At 33.4% G+C, this 16,754-nt stretch overlaps 1 protein-coding gene across 1 annotated transcript in view; it reads left to right on the top strand.

The window, feature by feature from the left end:
* Window positions 1–16,754, top strand: part of TTF2 (transcription termination factor 2) — a 618,261-nt gene that overhangs the window by 535,874 nt on the left and 65,633 nt on the right. The window contains exon 9 of the mRNA XM_044071547.1: window positions 9,176–9,329. Coding sequence (XP_043927482.1) covers window positions 9,176–9,329 — 154 coding nt within the window. The remainder of the gene's footprint in view (window positions 1–9,175; window positions 9,330–16,754) is intronic.

The following is a 16,754-nucleotide window of genomic DNA, read 5'->3' as shown; positions in this document are numbered from 1 at the left end:
TTCAGTGATCATCTCCCTCCCACCATCTTATGACAATACTCCCATATTCCTAAACCCCCACCTTATCAAAGACTGTCGAAAACCATCGACTTTCAATTCATCCCAATTTAACTCTATTCTCCACAACATCGATTGGTCCATCCTAAAACACCTCCCCCTAAACAATGCTGTAAGCACTTTCAATAGCATCTTCATGAGTACTCTAAACTCCTTAGCTCCCTCTAGGAAGATCAGAGTAAAATCAAATCATGCTCCCTAGCTCTCCAAGGAGACTAGATCCCTTATGAAACATAGATAGTGCGTGGAAAACCTGGACTAAAACTAAACAACCACCTCTACTTCAAAAATACAGGCAAATGAGGAACCTTGCAAAAAAACATACAACTAATGACAAAAAGTTATACTATAGCTCTGCTTAGCTAACAAATCCAATCCTTGAAAATTTCAGTCAACTCTCAACAACATCCACTATTCTGGAAAGCCCTCTCATCCCTCCCCATACCCTAACTCTTCCTCTGAGGAAACAGCTACCCTCCTGAATAAATACTTTATCTCTTCCATCCAAAATCTGGTAACCTCTAAGCCAAACTATACTTCGACACCCACCCCTCCAAGTCCCACTAACACAACTTTGTTTTCTTTTGACGCAGTTCCCATTACTTACATCAAATCTCTACTACTCAAGCTAAAACCTTGTTCTCCTTCCACTGATAATCTATCTCCTACATTCCTCAAATTTGCTGCTGACTCAATTGCCTATCCTAGATCTATACTAATTAATCGTTCTATTCGGGAATCAACTGTCCCCACCCTTTGGAAATCTTTCTTTACTATCCCTCTTGATAAAGGTGGAAACTCCATTGACCCGTCAAACTACAGACCCATTGCCATTCTGTCCCCCCTCTCCAAGATATTAGAAAAATGTATTCACTCGCAGCATCTCAATCACCTCCTCACACACCACTTACTTACCTCTACCCAACATGGATTTCATCCTCACCACAGCACTACCACTGCCCTCCTCTCCTTCTTTCATATCATTGCAGAGGCCCTAGACAACAATAAACTAATTTCCTGGCTCTTCCTAGATCTCTGCAAAGCCTTCGATACTGTCTCTCATCCTCTACTACTATCCAAGCTTGCAAATCTCCACCTATCCCCCTCTGCACCTGCCTAGTTTAATAGTTACCCATCTGGCAGGGAACAATCTGTAAAAATGGCTCTCATCCTCCTCACCTTTCCTTCCCATCTCCACTGGTGTTTCCCAAGGCTCCATCTTGGGACCCCTTTTGTTTAACATCTTCACCAATGATCTTTACACCTCATGCAAAAAAATCCTCCCTTATTCAGCATGCAGACGACTCCACACTTGTATCCATCTCAAATAACATTCCTGAACTACACTCCCTGACCCAACAGGCCCTACTTATCCACTGAACAAATAGCTCTCTCACAAACTATTGATTCTAAATCCCAAAAAGACCAAACTCCTACTTTTCCTTCCCTGTTCTCTTTCTCATCACAAAACCTCCTTTTTTATTAAATCTTCTAACAATACAACTATCCAACCTGCCACCCACACAAAACTCCTAGGGGTCATTATCGATGACGAACTGAAGTTCAACCTACACATACTCCAATGTATAAAAAAACAAACCAGAAACTAGATCTGCTATATCTGAAGAAAAAAATTCCTAACCCCTGAATCTATACTTACCCTGGGCCAGGCACTCCTCCTCCCCTCCTTCTTATACACTGCCCCAGTTTTTACCAATATTCAGGCCTCCACTCTAAACAAACTCCAACATACACACCATAAAATAGCCAGATTCATTACTAACTCCCCGTACAACTCACACCACTGCATTTCTTTAAACTGTCTTCAGTGACTTGAACTTCCCCAATTCCTGCTATCTTATCAATTTCATATGCTACACTCTATTCTTATAAACCCTCCTTCTGTCCATCTGTATCTTCCTTAGTCTCCATTTACATCCCATCCCGGACCCTCCGTACTGCTAACCAACAATTACTTGATATCTACCACCCAAAAAGGTCAGTAGGCAAATTATTCTACAAACACTCCCTTGCTTGCAACAAACTTCCCCTTGACTTACATTCAGTCTCCCACACCTCACACTTTAAAAATGATCTAAAAGATTATTTTCTGAATTTCAGAACCTGCCCTTGCCGTGACCACACCTAGTCTTCCTTCCCTTTATGTACCCTCAAAAGGACCGTACAATTTTCTACAAACAAAAAAAATTTATTGTTGACCTATTGAACTATATCAGTGTAAAATTGTTACTTAGCTTCTTTTTAATGCAACTTTAACTTTATGCATGTAACCCAACATATGTGAATCTTTTTGCTATAACTGCTATTATATCAATATTGTTTAAAATTGTACTTGTTTAAAAATGTACTACTGGAGCTTTTCTCCTCTGGTCTCCACTGAAAATGGGCCACAAGCCCAGTTGGACAAACCCAGTTAACAAATGTCAATAAATAAATAAATAAAATAAAAAGAGCCAGTGTTTCACCAGTTCTAAATAAACACATTGATGATAATTGTGTTTAAATATGAAATTTTTAAAATGTTATGTATTTAGAATTATTTGCTTTGGTATTTGGCTTTTTAATAAACAGATTTTCATTTTGACACATTGTACAATCCCCATGGATGCATTTTGGCACCAATTGCTGATACAATCTTTGTATAATTATGTATTTATACAATAAACTAGTGTCATGTCAGATAACAAAAGCTTTCTGCGAATTATCAATAACTCACCATTGTTAAGTATGTAAATCCGTTATCACTTTCAATTGTTCTATCTAGTCTTAATCCCAAAGTTGATATAGCATTTCTCATTAAAAAAAATAGTTAAACACACAAAGTAATTATTTGCAGTATAATTTGAGATCAGGAGTTAATTACTGATCATATTGTTTCATGTTCACTGCATAACAAATCTTAGTAGTTGCACAGGATTACTTCAGACTTTATCTATCTTTATTAAATAGATACATGTCTAGGGTGCATTGTTCCTGTCAGTGTCCTCTTCAAGGTCAACTTGCATTACAGAATCGCATATTGCCAATTTTTGTACTACATAGTTCTGTTTCTGATTGCTAACAGATATTCTTCACTAGCTCACTTTTGCAGTATCCTCCATTATGGGACATAGCCTACCAAGGATATCCTCACTATCCTTAACCGCTTTTTAACAAGGCGCCTCACCTTTGTAACTGACCTATGTTTTTTTTTTTTTTATATATGCTGCTGTTATTTTTTTCCCAAGATGTAATGTATCTTTATATTGTATTTAGAACTCAACTATCTTCCTTTTTTTGCATTAACAATGTTCATATGTCTGTTATGTACCTGGAGCTTTTCTCCCCGGGCCTCCGCTGAAAATGGACATGTATCCAGTCGGACTCTCCCGGTTAACAAATGTAAAATAAATAAATAAATAATATACATCCAGCTATCTACAAAAGCTTTGCCACCTTCCTCATATGCCATACATCTAGCCTGTGGCCTATGCACAAGAATATGTGTTAATACCTAAGAGAAGTACAAGAACAAAAATGCTCAAAACTTGCCATCAGATCCATAAATGCTGATTTTGTCTACATTGTGGCCTGTCTACTGTATTGTTAGTTTCATCCACAATTGATTTTGGCAGGCAAGCACCTCATTGAGATCCCTTCCTTATTACCTTAGTTTTTTTTTTGTAGTACAATTTTGCCTTTATTATCAAGAAGATAGGAGTAAATGTCTCTGCAGTTGACAGATGTACTCTACAGATATAGGTTTTCACTGTGTTTTTGTCTAGGCCCTGGATACAGTTTTGAAGGTGTTAAATCTGTAAATCCTTTGGGCCTGAGGCCATTAAAAATCAGCTCAATTTCTTAAAGCTTTATCTCCAAACTAAGAGACATCAGTATTAGCACACGTTAGAATAACTTCGGAGTAATCTTCTAGAGCCATCCCCCTTCAGCCTGAAAAGAAAGGAAATTAAAAGAAAAGGTCAGTTTCAAAGACCCCTGTTTCTCTTAAACTTCTGGAGTCAGTTGTCTGCACTGAGGCACTAGATTAACTCTCTGACTGACTACTGTACCTGTGACTGCTGTTTGGACCCCCCCCCTCAGGAGACCAAATTGGTGCAGGGTCATAGCACTTCCACAACAACAAGGTGATCAGTCTGGTCACAAAGGGAAAACTTAGGCTGATTCTTTCTGAGGGAGCAGAGAGAATTCCTCAGATAATGGTTTGGAAAGACATCCCAGTTAATCTCATGGAGGCACGTGCGGCTTCCTCTCTTCCTCGCACTGTTTCTTTGGAAACTCCTATGAAGAGGAGACAAAAAGCAAGCATTTATCTCCTCCTGATACAGCTTATCCTTTTGTTGAAGATGTTGGAGAAGAGTGGTATAACTTTTCCAAAGGGCTGCCCTCATGACTTTTCTGTCTCCCTCATAAAAGGAAGAGGAATTCATCCTCTGAGGGAAGGACTTTCTTCAGACTGGGAGTGCGAGGGGTTGAATTATGTATCACAACTTCATGCATCCTTGGGTTATGAGTCAGAAGTGAATGACACTTTGTCCTGTTATTCTCCCCGTGAGGAGCTCAAATGTGGAAACACCACTTAAAACATGATGGAACATCTCAAATGAGAAAGCAAGCAAGAATCATGACCCATTTTATAAAGTTCCAGAGTCTTTCATGTTTATGTATAGAAGTCCTCCATTTAAGCCTGTTGTGATTTCTGTAGAACCAGCAAGGTATCTAAATTGTTGCCCTCTACCAATGCTTTACCTAATGACAAGCATAATAGAGCCATGGACAGGTATAGTACAAATATTTGTCAGCCACTCTGTCCTTTAGAGCAATCAGTTATCAGATCCACGTGATCAAATAAGAACACTCAATTTTGGATTGTATGGCCAGAGTAATTAATGATGATTCAGATTCTGACTGATGAGACATGATTAGGTCAGCATTCCAAATGGCAAGGCATTCTATTAAATGTGGGTATGATACAGCTGATACCTCTAGGGTGCAGATGAGGTGGAGGATGGTCCAGCTTTTTATGGTCCTTCCTGGAAGACTACAAGGATTGTCACTCCTCCAGTCACAATAGTGGTTATTTTAACTTTCCAAGACTTCCAAGAAACATCTCCCTTAGGAATTTCCTTTTGCATAACATACATTTCACTCTGACCCCAGGGAGATCATTATTCAGATGGGCTCTGTGGACTGTCTCCCTCTTATCTATCCCCATCTATCTACCTTTGATCTAGTACTTTCTGCACTAGCCATTAGGCTAACGACCTCGGTCTATACCCTTGCCCCTTCTGGCATATTTAATCTATGGCTCCCATCTCTCAGGTCCCCTTTTTGAGTTAGTATCTACAAATTATATTGTCCAGTTCAGATCTCCTATCTTTCTGTCAGAGAACAAGTATTTCAATTGCCATATGCTTTAACTAAAGGTGCATGGCTTCTCCAAATTCAATGATAATATGATGGTCCAATCTCTCTTCTCCCTACCTATGAAGGAACGTTGATCCAATGAACAGTTTAAAAAAGAAAAAAGAAAGACAAGAAGTATTTTATGGCTTTAAGCCTTGTATGACAGACTACCTACATTATTTCCACAAACTTAGGGTGTTCCCCCAGACCAGTCCTTTCTTTATATCCATACTGGCCTCATAGACAATCTTTTATTAGTCCATATAATTGGACCATCTGCCGTAATTTACAGACTTATTTCCAAATGATTGACGTTCCATTATCATTCTAGAATCCTTCGTACCAAATCTGTACCTACCTCATCAGCCTTCATCTTGATCTTCGTTTGACAGTAGCGGTCCTAAGGTCTCTTCCTTAAAGATCTATACCTTTGTGATGGATTTCTTTTTGGGCATTGTCTCCAAAAGCAGTTCTTTCTTTGATTCAGCAAAGCTCTGGCGTTCCCTCTCTCCAATACTTAGATTCCTTTATGCCTTTCTCACTTAGTCATTCTTTTGGTAATATTTCTCTTGGTCACTTGCTCTATAATCATACCTTAGTGACTCATTACAAATTGGGCAGTGTCTCCAGAAGCAGACCTTCTTTTGGTTTGTCAGTTTCCTGGTATATCCTTCTTTTAGGGCCTCCCAAGAGTTATGTAAGTAGGGACACAACCCATCAGTGAGGAAGAATGAAAAGGACAATATCATATTTAGGAGTTATGTACTTACCATAACTTGGCATCTGTGATGTCCATTTTCATTCTTCCTCACCTTCCCTCCCAGCCATCCCCCGGCCTCATCTGTTTTAGGATATCGGACAATACACAGACTTTTAATTCCAGGTATGAGTTTTAATTCTTACTTTATCTGTCCTGACTGTAAATCAGTAGACATAGGTAGCAAACTCGATTTAGGAATTAGTGTAGTTTATTATGAGAAGAAGGAGGAGCTCAAAACTAGGATTTGAAATCTGGAAAATGTGGCTGAGAGTGATCAGAGGATCGGATCTATAACCCATCAGTGAGGAAGAATTAAAATGGACAACACAGTTGCCAAGTTATGGTAAGTACAGAACTCCTAATTTTACCTCTCTTATTGTTGCTTTGTCTATAGTTTTCCATTTTCTAGTTAGAGATTTCTTGTGCACTATCAACTCTAAAGATAGCTGTGTATTCACCTCTTTAGTACATTATTTCAAACCAACAACAAAAACATCTCTATACTGAGCGTGTTACATTCTCTTCCAAGTATAATAGCCTATTACTCAAATCATGTTTTATTCTGACACAACTCCGTACATTGTCAAAATATATGCCGCTCCCATGAACATCTTTCTGAACTATCACATTTGTGACGTGTCTTGTCTGTGGAACTGTGGAAATATTTTCAAGTCTTATAGGGCTATAGAAATACTTGTACAAACATTTCCGTACACAAAATTTAAACTTAATTTATTTGCATATATGTGATTACAACATATTTCCTTCTACTAATCATCTCTAGTGTCTTTATTTTAACATTCACTCCATGCTTTTACCTTAATACTGTGTAGTCTTTTCAAATCTTGTCTTGAATGCCCTACTTATTACTCTCTCCTGCTTTGCTATTTATGTTCTGTCTTCAGTTATCCATCCATAACCCCTTTTCCCATTTCTGCAGATGGGGTTAGGGTGTCACTTCAACAGTGACAATCATCTAGAGCCAAGGTTTACACCTCAGGGAGGCTAGACCTGCCACATTAGTTCTTTGCACTGTCACACCTATGGCCAGTTTAGAGTGTCCAGTCCACCAACTGTATGTCTTTGGAATGTGGAGGAAACCAAAGCACCCAGAGGAAACCCACATGAACACAGGGAGGATTCTGCACAGAAGGTACCCCAGCCAAGTATCGAACTGGGGAACTCTTGCTGTGAAATTCTGCTATTTGTGGTTTAACAAAGTTACTATCCAACCTCCACTTATCTTCCTTGAACGCTATAGACCTGTATATACAAAGTGATCTGAATTCAGTACCCAAACATTTGTATAGCTTCATTCTGTTTTATTAATTCATCGCCTTTTAACATCCCCAGATCTTGTTTCTTTGTTCTTTCTTTTCCAGATACTCACTACATTTTCCCCTGCGTCTTTCTTATTATTATATATAACATAACCTATTGGCATTATTCTATTTTTCGCTTCTTAATACCATTATGTGTATAAGGCTGTACATAATGTTCTCTATAGTCATTTCCTAAATCTGCTAAAATGCTCACATGATACTCTCTTATCCTTATCATATGCATTATACCTATCATGTGTTTTCATCTGGGCATATATTCCGTATCCTGGATCAAATTTTTTAATCTAAGTTACGTGGCCTTATAATTTGCCTCCGTATCTGAAAGACCCATACCACCTTGTTCCTTTGTCAATATTAAATTTTCCCATTGCACTACCTCTTTTGTTGCCCCAAAGAAATTACTTAATTTTCTTTTTGATATTTTTCTATATTTGACCTGTTGGTTAATTCAAATAAGCTTGACCTACATAAAGAACCAATGGGGCCAAAAACATCTTAATCATTTGTATATTGTTATTGATTGATGTCCATAAATACATTTCCCCAGTCTTGCTTTTAATCTTTTGAGCATTTTCCCCACATATCTTTAGCTGCTTGCTCAACATGTCATTTCAACTAAATTTCCAAGTATCTCATCCTGTCATAACCCCACAAAAAGGAGAAGCTGAGTACCAAACCATGTGCTTGGAACATAGTGCATTACTATAGCTTTTGTTTTTGCTTTATTTGCTATGTGTCTTGTCATTCTTTTAAAATATTTCAATTTATCAAAAAAAAAATTGTGTTCTGGATTGGGCTATTTTCATGTTAGTATTTCTCGATTTATATACAGTTATGTTTGATTGTCTTGCATCCCTGGATAACAGCTCTAAATATAAATCGGAGAGTAATGGTGAAAATGGACAACCTGTCCTAGTTCCTTTTTGTAAGACTAAGCACTTTACACAGCTCATTGCCTCTTTTCACCCTAGATTGAGCTCCTCCATGGATGTTAAATATTAATGCTGACAGTTTGTGGGAACCCCAAATGCATCAGTGGATCTCTTCATAAATTCTCAACACAGTGTCTCAAATGCTTTTTTGGCATCCAAAGCTAAGATGTTTTCTGGCTTACATTAATACTTAATAGTTTGTGTGAGTGGATTTTATTCTGAATAAGTCTTTGATTAAAAAGAGACTAAAGCTCTGAAGGAATTATCTCTGCAGTGCCTTTTTATATTGATTTATTAATTCTACGCACAGTACCAGTTCTGCTTTTTTATCTAGTGTTATAGTGGAAAAAAAGAGAGCAAAATGAATAGTTTTCTTTCTATGCTTCCTTTAAAGTGGTATGAATTCTTTGATCCTGTAATGGTTTGCTGAATTGCTAAACTGTGGTTATACAAAAGCTGAAAGTAAAGTAGGACTAAGAAGGATCGTAAAGATATGATGCTTGGAAATGTTCTAAAATATTTTTTTATATTTTTCTTTGAAAGAGCAGCCTGGTCTAGCATCTTGGATACTAGTGTTATCTGTTTTTTTACTCATCTGTCATTAGTCAGTCAGTTGACTATGTGTATAGTAAAATATATGTTTTTTTTCTGTGTCTTAGTGTGATAGTGTCACAGTGGACAAGTATGCTGAGTATTGTTGCAGTTCATCTGAAAAAATATGGCTATACCTATGCAACGATTGATGGTTCAGTTAATCCTAAAATGAGAATGGATCTGGTAGATGAATTCAACACAAACCCTAAGGGACCACAGGTATGTTTCTGTTTTTGGAAAAGAAAATACTACAAAAATTATGCTTGCTTCTATACAAGTACGTATATTATTTTTAACCAAATAACCTACTCCTCCACAGATGCAAAGAACATGTCTTTAAGAATTTTTTGTCCATGGCTTCACTTTGTTGCATATTAAGTAATGCCTTGTAACATGCATTGCTCTTTACAATATACCTTGACCCCAAAACATCGAGATATGCAGGAGTTTTTCTTGTTATTCTTTGGCAGCTAAACTGATCACCAAAAAGTATGTTATCTTAAACTCTGCATGACCTCATTAATATTCTCATAATTGCAGTCCCATTCTCAAGGCAGATTGTTACATCGTGAATCCTGACATTAAAAGATATTGTTTAATTAATAATGTGATTATAATAAATGAGGAGTAATTAGTAATGTGATTTGAATGATGTACATAGCTTGTATGTGTGTTTTAGAAGTTTTTGAAGAATTCTTTTTTCAAAACAGGTTTATTGTTTTAACATATAAGAGAAATATCATAACAATTTTATACAAGTAATTAAAAATAGGTATTATTATAATATTCAACAAAACAACTAAAGTATTTACAAAGACATCCACTACAATCAGATCAATTAATTAAACTAAAATACCATGCTATTGAAATTAAAATTTTTAAAAAAATTTTGTAAATTATCCCATACAATATAATAAGATGTTTTTCTATTTGTTCTTGTCCTAATTGTGTTTATTTCCATATGGCACACTTTATTCATAACATTTTTAAATTCATTGAACGAAGGAGGTGTATCTGAAATCCAATTTCTAGTTATTATTTTCCTAGCCACTGCTAGAATAGACCATAACAAGGGAAGCTTAACCTTTTTAACACTTTGAGGTACAGGTGTGTTGAATAATATAAGAGATTTAGAAATAAGGAAATTATCTGTAAAAAGAGCCTGCAAAATTCATTAATTGACTTCCAGTATTCTTTCAATTTTATACAGTCATAAAACATATGAGCCCAGTCAGCATTAATTTCTACATTACATCTCTTACATAAATTATCTTTATTATTTATTTTATTCATTATCAAAGGTGTATAAAAGATCTATGTAAAATTTCCATGTATAAAGTCTCCAGACAATGGAAGACATAGTTCTATAAGCAGATTCCAATATATATTGTTTATCTTGTTGATTTGGTGGGTCCCCATTAATAGAAGTGAAATAATTCCAGTATGAATCTACACTGTAAAAAGTTTCTTGTCTGATAATTTTATGTATGTATGAAAGTTTACCTTTATCAGAAACTTTAAGTTGTAAATTTAATATCAAGTAATCAATCAGTGTTGGAATAGATTCTTTAACTGTTATAGACATTAGATCTATTTTATTAATGAGATGTTGTCTAAAGGTCTGAACCTCTAACCAGCAAGTTTCTCTTAGATCAAATTCTTGTTTTAAGAAATCTAGATTTTTAACTTTATTATCAGATATTAACTGATACCAGTACTTTAGATCATTATCTATAGCTAAATGAGTTCCTTCAGAAGTAGATGACAAAAGCATACCCTGAGTATACATTATAGGGAATACAATAAAATTCCATTCCCTATACTTAGGGGTGCATGAATATAAAGTTACGATAACTAATAATAATATTTAATGGGTAACAAACCATATGTTTAGGTATTATAGGTGAAGTACAAAATTCCTTTAGTAACCATAACATGGAGTTATTTACAATCATATTTTTATGTGTTAAGGAGATTTTCATGAAGTGCATACTAATTAGCTCCCAGTAATCTTTCCATTTTGCGACATATGACTGATCTATTAATAAAGTAATAACTTTTACAATAGAAGAGATAGTATATAAATTAAAGTCTGGAAAAGAAATACCCCCTTGAGACCAGCTATTAGTATGTTTCTTTAATGCAATCCTGGGTCTATTAGGTGCCCATAGGAAATTTAACATTAGTGTATTCAGTTTCTTGATAATTATTTTTGTAGGTGGAAGTATTATTGATTGTATTAAATATAAAATCTTGGGGAATATTATCATTTTAATAATTGTAAGTCTCTCCTCCATAGTAAAAACATATTATTCCAGGTATTAAAAGATTTTGTATATTAAGAAAACAGGTATTATAATTATTATATATAATAGATTTAATATCTTTAGATAGTATTATACCTAAATAAGTTATCTGACCTGAATTGGGTACATATTTAGTAAAATCACTAATGAGAATATTTTTCGTGTATATATAGGTAGTATTTTAGTTTTTCTTCATTGAATATTAAACCAGAAATACTTTTAAAATTCATCATGTTATCAAATAGAGACTGCATAGAAGAATTAGATCCTGCTGATGTAATTAGAACATCATCTGCAAAAGTTGAATTTTGGATGTTGTATTTTCATCTATTTCAAAACCCTCTATGTCAGTACTGTTTCTGATCAAATTAGCCCAAGGCTCCATTACTAAAGTGAATAATAGTGGAGAAAGTGGACATCCTTGTTTTGTACCTTTAAGAATGGGTATTTTTTGTGAAACATATGTTCCTACCTTAATATAAGCCAACGTTCCTTTGTATAAATGCTCAATTAGATTTACAAATGCATCTGAGAATTTTGTGCACTTCATTAAGGTAAACAGATAGTCCCAACTTACTGAATCAAATGCTGAACTTATATCAAGACTAATAAGTGTTAAATCTTTCTTTTTCCTATTTGCAAAATCTATTAATGTTAAAGTTCTTCTTATATTATCAAAAGTATTTCTATTTACAATGAAGCCTGTCTGATCTATATCTATAATGCCAGGAATGATTGTCTTCAATCTATCAGCAAAGATACTCATAAACATTTTATAATCAACATTAAGTAATGAGATGGGCCGATATGAAGAACATCTAGTTGGATCTTTATTAGGTTTTAAAATTGGCGAAATAAATGTATATTGCCAAGATGGGGGGGGGTTATTAACTCAGTTTGGGCCAAAATAAAAACCTTATGTATTAATGAATATGTACTTTTAGAAAGGATTTTATATATCTCTGGTATAATACCATCATTACCCGGTGCTTTGTTTGATTTAAGCTTATTTATTTGTGTAATAACCTCTGTATATGAAATACTTTTCTCCAATAGTTTAATCTGTTGTTTATTAAGCTTTTTATTCATGTTTGTGGTTATAAACTCCTTTATTTTATCTTTAGGTTCCATGTTAATGTTATTATGGTTAATTTTGTGAAAGTGATTTCTAAATTCATCTAGTATTTCTGGTATACTAGAAACATTCTTCTTTTTCCTTAGAGCAAAGATTTCTTTGATATGGTTTTGTTTATTCAACCTTTTTGTTTTATTTTTAAGTCTGTGTAAGTATTTGGGGCTTATTGAATAAAACAAAAACTTGTATTTTTCTAAAGTTATTTTAACTTTATGAGTTAAAATTTCTTTGTATTTCTCATTTAGTTTGTTTATTTCTTCAATAACTTTCTTGTCCATAATATTTTCTTTATTATTATGTTTATAAGAGTCTAATTTACTTTGAATATCTAACAATTCCTTATCCCAAGATTTCCTTTTATTATTATACCATCTGATACTTTGTCCATATAGATATGATTTTAAGGCATCCCAAACATAAACAATGGAGACTTCAGGAGTATTATTTATGTCTAACAAATGTTTTACTTCTGAAAGTATATATTCTTTATAGTCTTTTAGTTGAGTTAAGTATGCTGGTATCCTTTTGATCTGAACATTATGAGTATTTTTATCATGAATTCAAAACAATTGAATTATGATCAGATATAGGACATGAAATGATTTTGGAATTAATTAAATCTGTTACCATCTGGTTAGAAATAGACCCTATCTATTTTTGAATAAGTTTTGTATCTGTTAGAAAAAAGGTGTATGGTAATGATTTTGAATCTATCTGATTATTAATATCATTCAAATGATAAGAATTGGCAAAATCATTTAAATGTTTTGCATTAGATGTAATTCTTATTTTCCTATAGTGGTAGTATCACTTTCATGTAGTATACAATTAAAGTCACCAGCTAAAATAATATCTCCTATAGAGAATGATATGATCTTATCAAGATGATGTTTCACTGTATTAATACCAATTCCAGGTATCCAATATACATTAATTAAAGTGTAAGTCTTCCCATTAATTTGTATTGTAACCATACAAAACATTCCTTTGTCATCCTGATAAGACTTAATGGTTTTAGGAATGGGCATACTTTTATTCCATAAAATAGCCACTCCTCTTTTTTCTGAGTGTGCTCTGAACTAGCCAATACTGTATATTTGTTTGTGGCTAGTTTATCAATATCTTTTTCAAGAGATGGGTTTCTTGCAGGAAGACTAAGTTGGCCTTATGTAAATTAATGTATCTTATTAGGCTTGCCCTTTTACATGGATTATTCAATCCATTAATGTTTAAAGAAATTCCTTTTAAAGATGTCATTTGGCATTTTAAAACTTAAGAATCTTATGATCAAAATAACAAATAACAAGATAAGTAATGTTACATCTCCTCCTTTAGGTGTACCTTTAAATATAGTTGTATTTATTGAATCTCTTATGGGATTTCGTATAGGATTCAATTTTGTTTGTAGTGACAATGAATGTACAAAATATATTGTGGATGTCAAAACTATATACAAATAACAATGAACAAGTGAAAATAGTGTAAGGATTAAACCTTGCATCCAGCCTGGAGTTATAAACTCCAACTTAGAGTAGTATTTACCACTCAAGTTAACCCCCTACCCTAAGCAGCAGTACCTCAGCTACCACCTTATCAATTTAATACTAGTTATATTTAACTGAGGTTAACAGTTTTCAGTTCAATTATCTAGCAAGACAAGACTACACATTTGGTAAAACAGCATCATATAAACTAAAATAAACTTTTTTTTTTTTTTTTAAACTGTTCATACTACTATATACATCCATGTAATATAAAACACTTGTATTCAAATAGCATTCAAATAATCTTGATGTTAGAAATCAAGAGGAGAGAAAAATAAGTTCTAACATTCATTTAAATCAAAAACTTTGGCTAATATGATTCAGACATTACATATATTAAGATGCATCTATTTTCTGTCATGTAAATGCAATTAACAGCTTCCAAAAACCTTGAATTGCTTGTATATGAGCATTTACTCAAACTCATTATTGTCAATAGAATAAAATATTGTATTCATAGAAATTGTTATAAATCATACTGCATAGTTATGCAGATTCTCAGAAACACTTATATACATATATACATACACACACACATATATACACATATATATATATATATATACACACACACACACACACACACATATGTATATATATATATATATATATATATATATATATATATATATATATATACACACACACACACACACACACACACACACATATATATATATATATATATATATATATATATATACACACACACACACACACACACATATATATATATATATATATATATATATATATACATATGCATACACACACACATACACACACACACACACACACACACACACACACATATATATATATATATATATATATATATATATATATATATCTGATCTCACTGAGTTGTGTCCTTACTGAGCACCATCTTACTTGCTGTCCCTACAATAAATCTGTCTGCTTTATACAAAATAATGCACAGCAAACACATTTTAGTAACCAGATTTTACAACCATGCTATACTACTGCTTTAAAATATATCACATGACAATTTCTTCCAGTATAGAGTTATAAAATTATTTATGCTTGTCAATCAGATGAATTAAATGAGTTATAGTAATGTATATGTTTGGAACATAAGTTTTTAACACAGATTATTAAGCTGCTGTTAAGTAGATTTTCAAAAACACTTGAATAAATGTTTCATTTTCTATGCCTTCTGAAATAAGACATTTACTTACTACAAGAAACTGTATCCTTTAAACTCATTATAACTGACATATTTTATGAATTATAACATAGATATTTAAGTAATTATATAAAATAACTCACATTTAGATGTTAGAGTTCATTTTCCTTCACATAGTCGCATTTGCATCATTTCTATTTCCTGGTAGAGTGTCATTGCTGAATCTGTGATGTGTCAGTGTGATATCTAGGTCAAAGGTGAGACTAGCTGCTTTCAGCTTCTCTGTGAGAATTCTGAGAGTTGAAGCTTTTGAAGTAGCTCATGGACACTGTGCATGAGACAGCCCACATCCCAGATTGTCTCTCTTAACATTTTGGCGGGAAACTTATTAAAAACTAGTGATAAACATTCATTTAGCAGTGTAAATGCATCTAAACATGACAAAACCTTCACAATGTATTTTACAGGTTATTACAACCTCTATCTAAGTGAAATTAAGCCCAAAATTATTAATAAGTAATAAAACTCAATATTTTGTCCCAACTCAATTTTTATGCAAATCTTATTATTTACTGTGTCTATATGATCAAAAGCATTTCTATATATTAATAAAGAAAAGAAAAGAGAGTAGAAAGTAAAAGGGTGTAAGGCAGAAATAAAAAAAAATGTAAGAGAAAGCTATAAGAAGTATATACAATGGAATATTACTTACTGTTTATATTAATAGAGTTAAAAATAAAACATATTATTTACTATTATTCAGTTCTAATTATTATTAGTTAAAGCATGACAGATTATTTACAAACAAGCATAAGCAGTGTAATCAAGAAAGTATAATTAGGAATAGCATTTGAAGAACATATAAACTTTTACAAGGAATAAATATGTTATTATTCTATTAATCATATTTTCATTACTCTTCTCTCCCTGCCCTCCCCACCCTTTACCCACTACATAATCTAAATAGAATGTCATTTTTAAACAAAGAAAAGAAGAAGAGGAGAAAAAAAAAGATAAAGAAAAAAATGTAACAAATTACTGACCTTACTTCTCCTTTTCAGAAAGAGAAACAAGTTGAATCACAACTTGCCATTAAATCTCCAGATATTTTGACTAGTTATGAAACAAAACATTTCTTTGCACACAGAGAATAACTTTGATTAAATCTTTTCAAAATATTTGTTGCTTCTTGGAAATGCAGGAACTATATTTAAAAAGATTAATAATGAAATAAAATGATGAGAGAAAAAACATAGAACAGATCATTTGTTTTTTAGTCTCTTCTTCTTCTCTGAAGTCTTCCACGAAGTTTCAGTTGCCAGTCTCTTTAATGAAGGACTAGCCCATTCCATTTCTTCTATTTTATCCAAAATCTTATTTTTTTTGATAAACAGTAAGGCAGAGTCTAAGTCATCGAAAATTTTGGGACCATCAGGAAGGAAGATTTTAAGCTTGGCAGGAAACGGAAGGTATGTTTTAAACTGTGCTTTTTTAAGCTCCCTTATTAGTGGC

Source organism: Protopterus annectens, chromosome 5.part0 (genome assembly GCF_019279795.1).
Source record: "Protopterus annectens isolate FY-2018-M chromosome 5.part0, PAN1.0, whole genome shotgun sequence".
NCBI classification, from domain to species: Eukaryota; Metazoa; Chordata; order Ceratodontiformes; family Protopteridae; genus Protopterus; species Protopterus annectens.
Note: the sequence above shows the minus strand (reverse complement) of the source record. Positions and strands in the feature narration are given on the sequence as shown.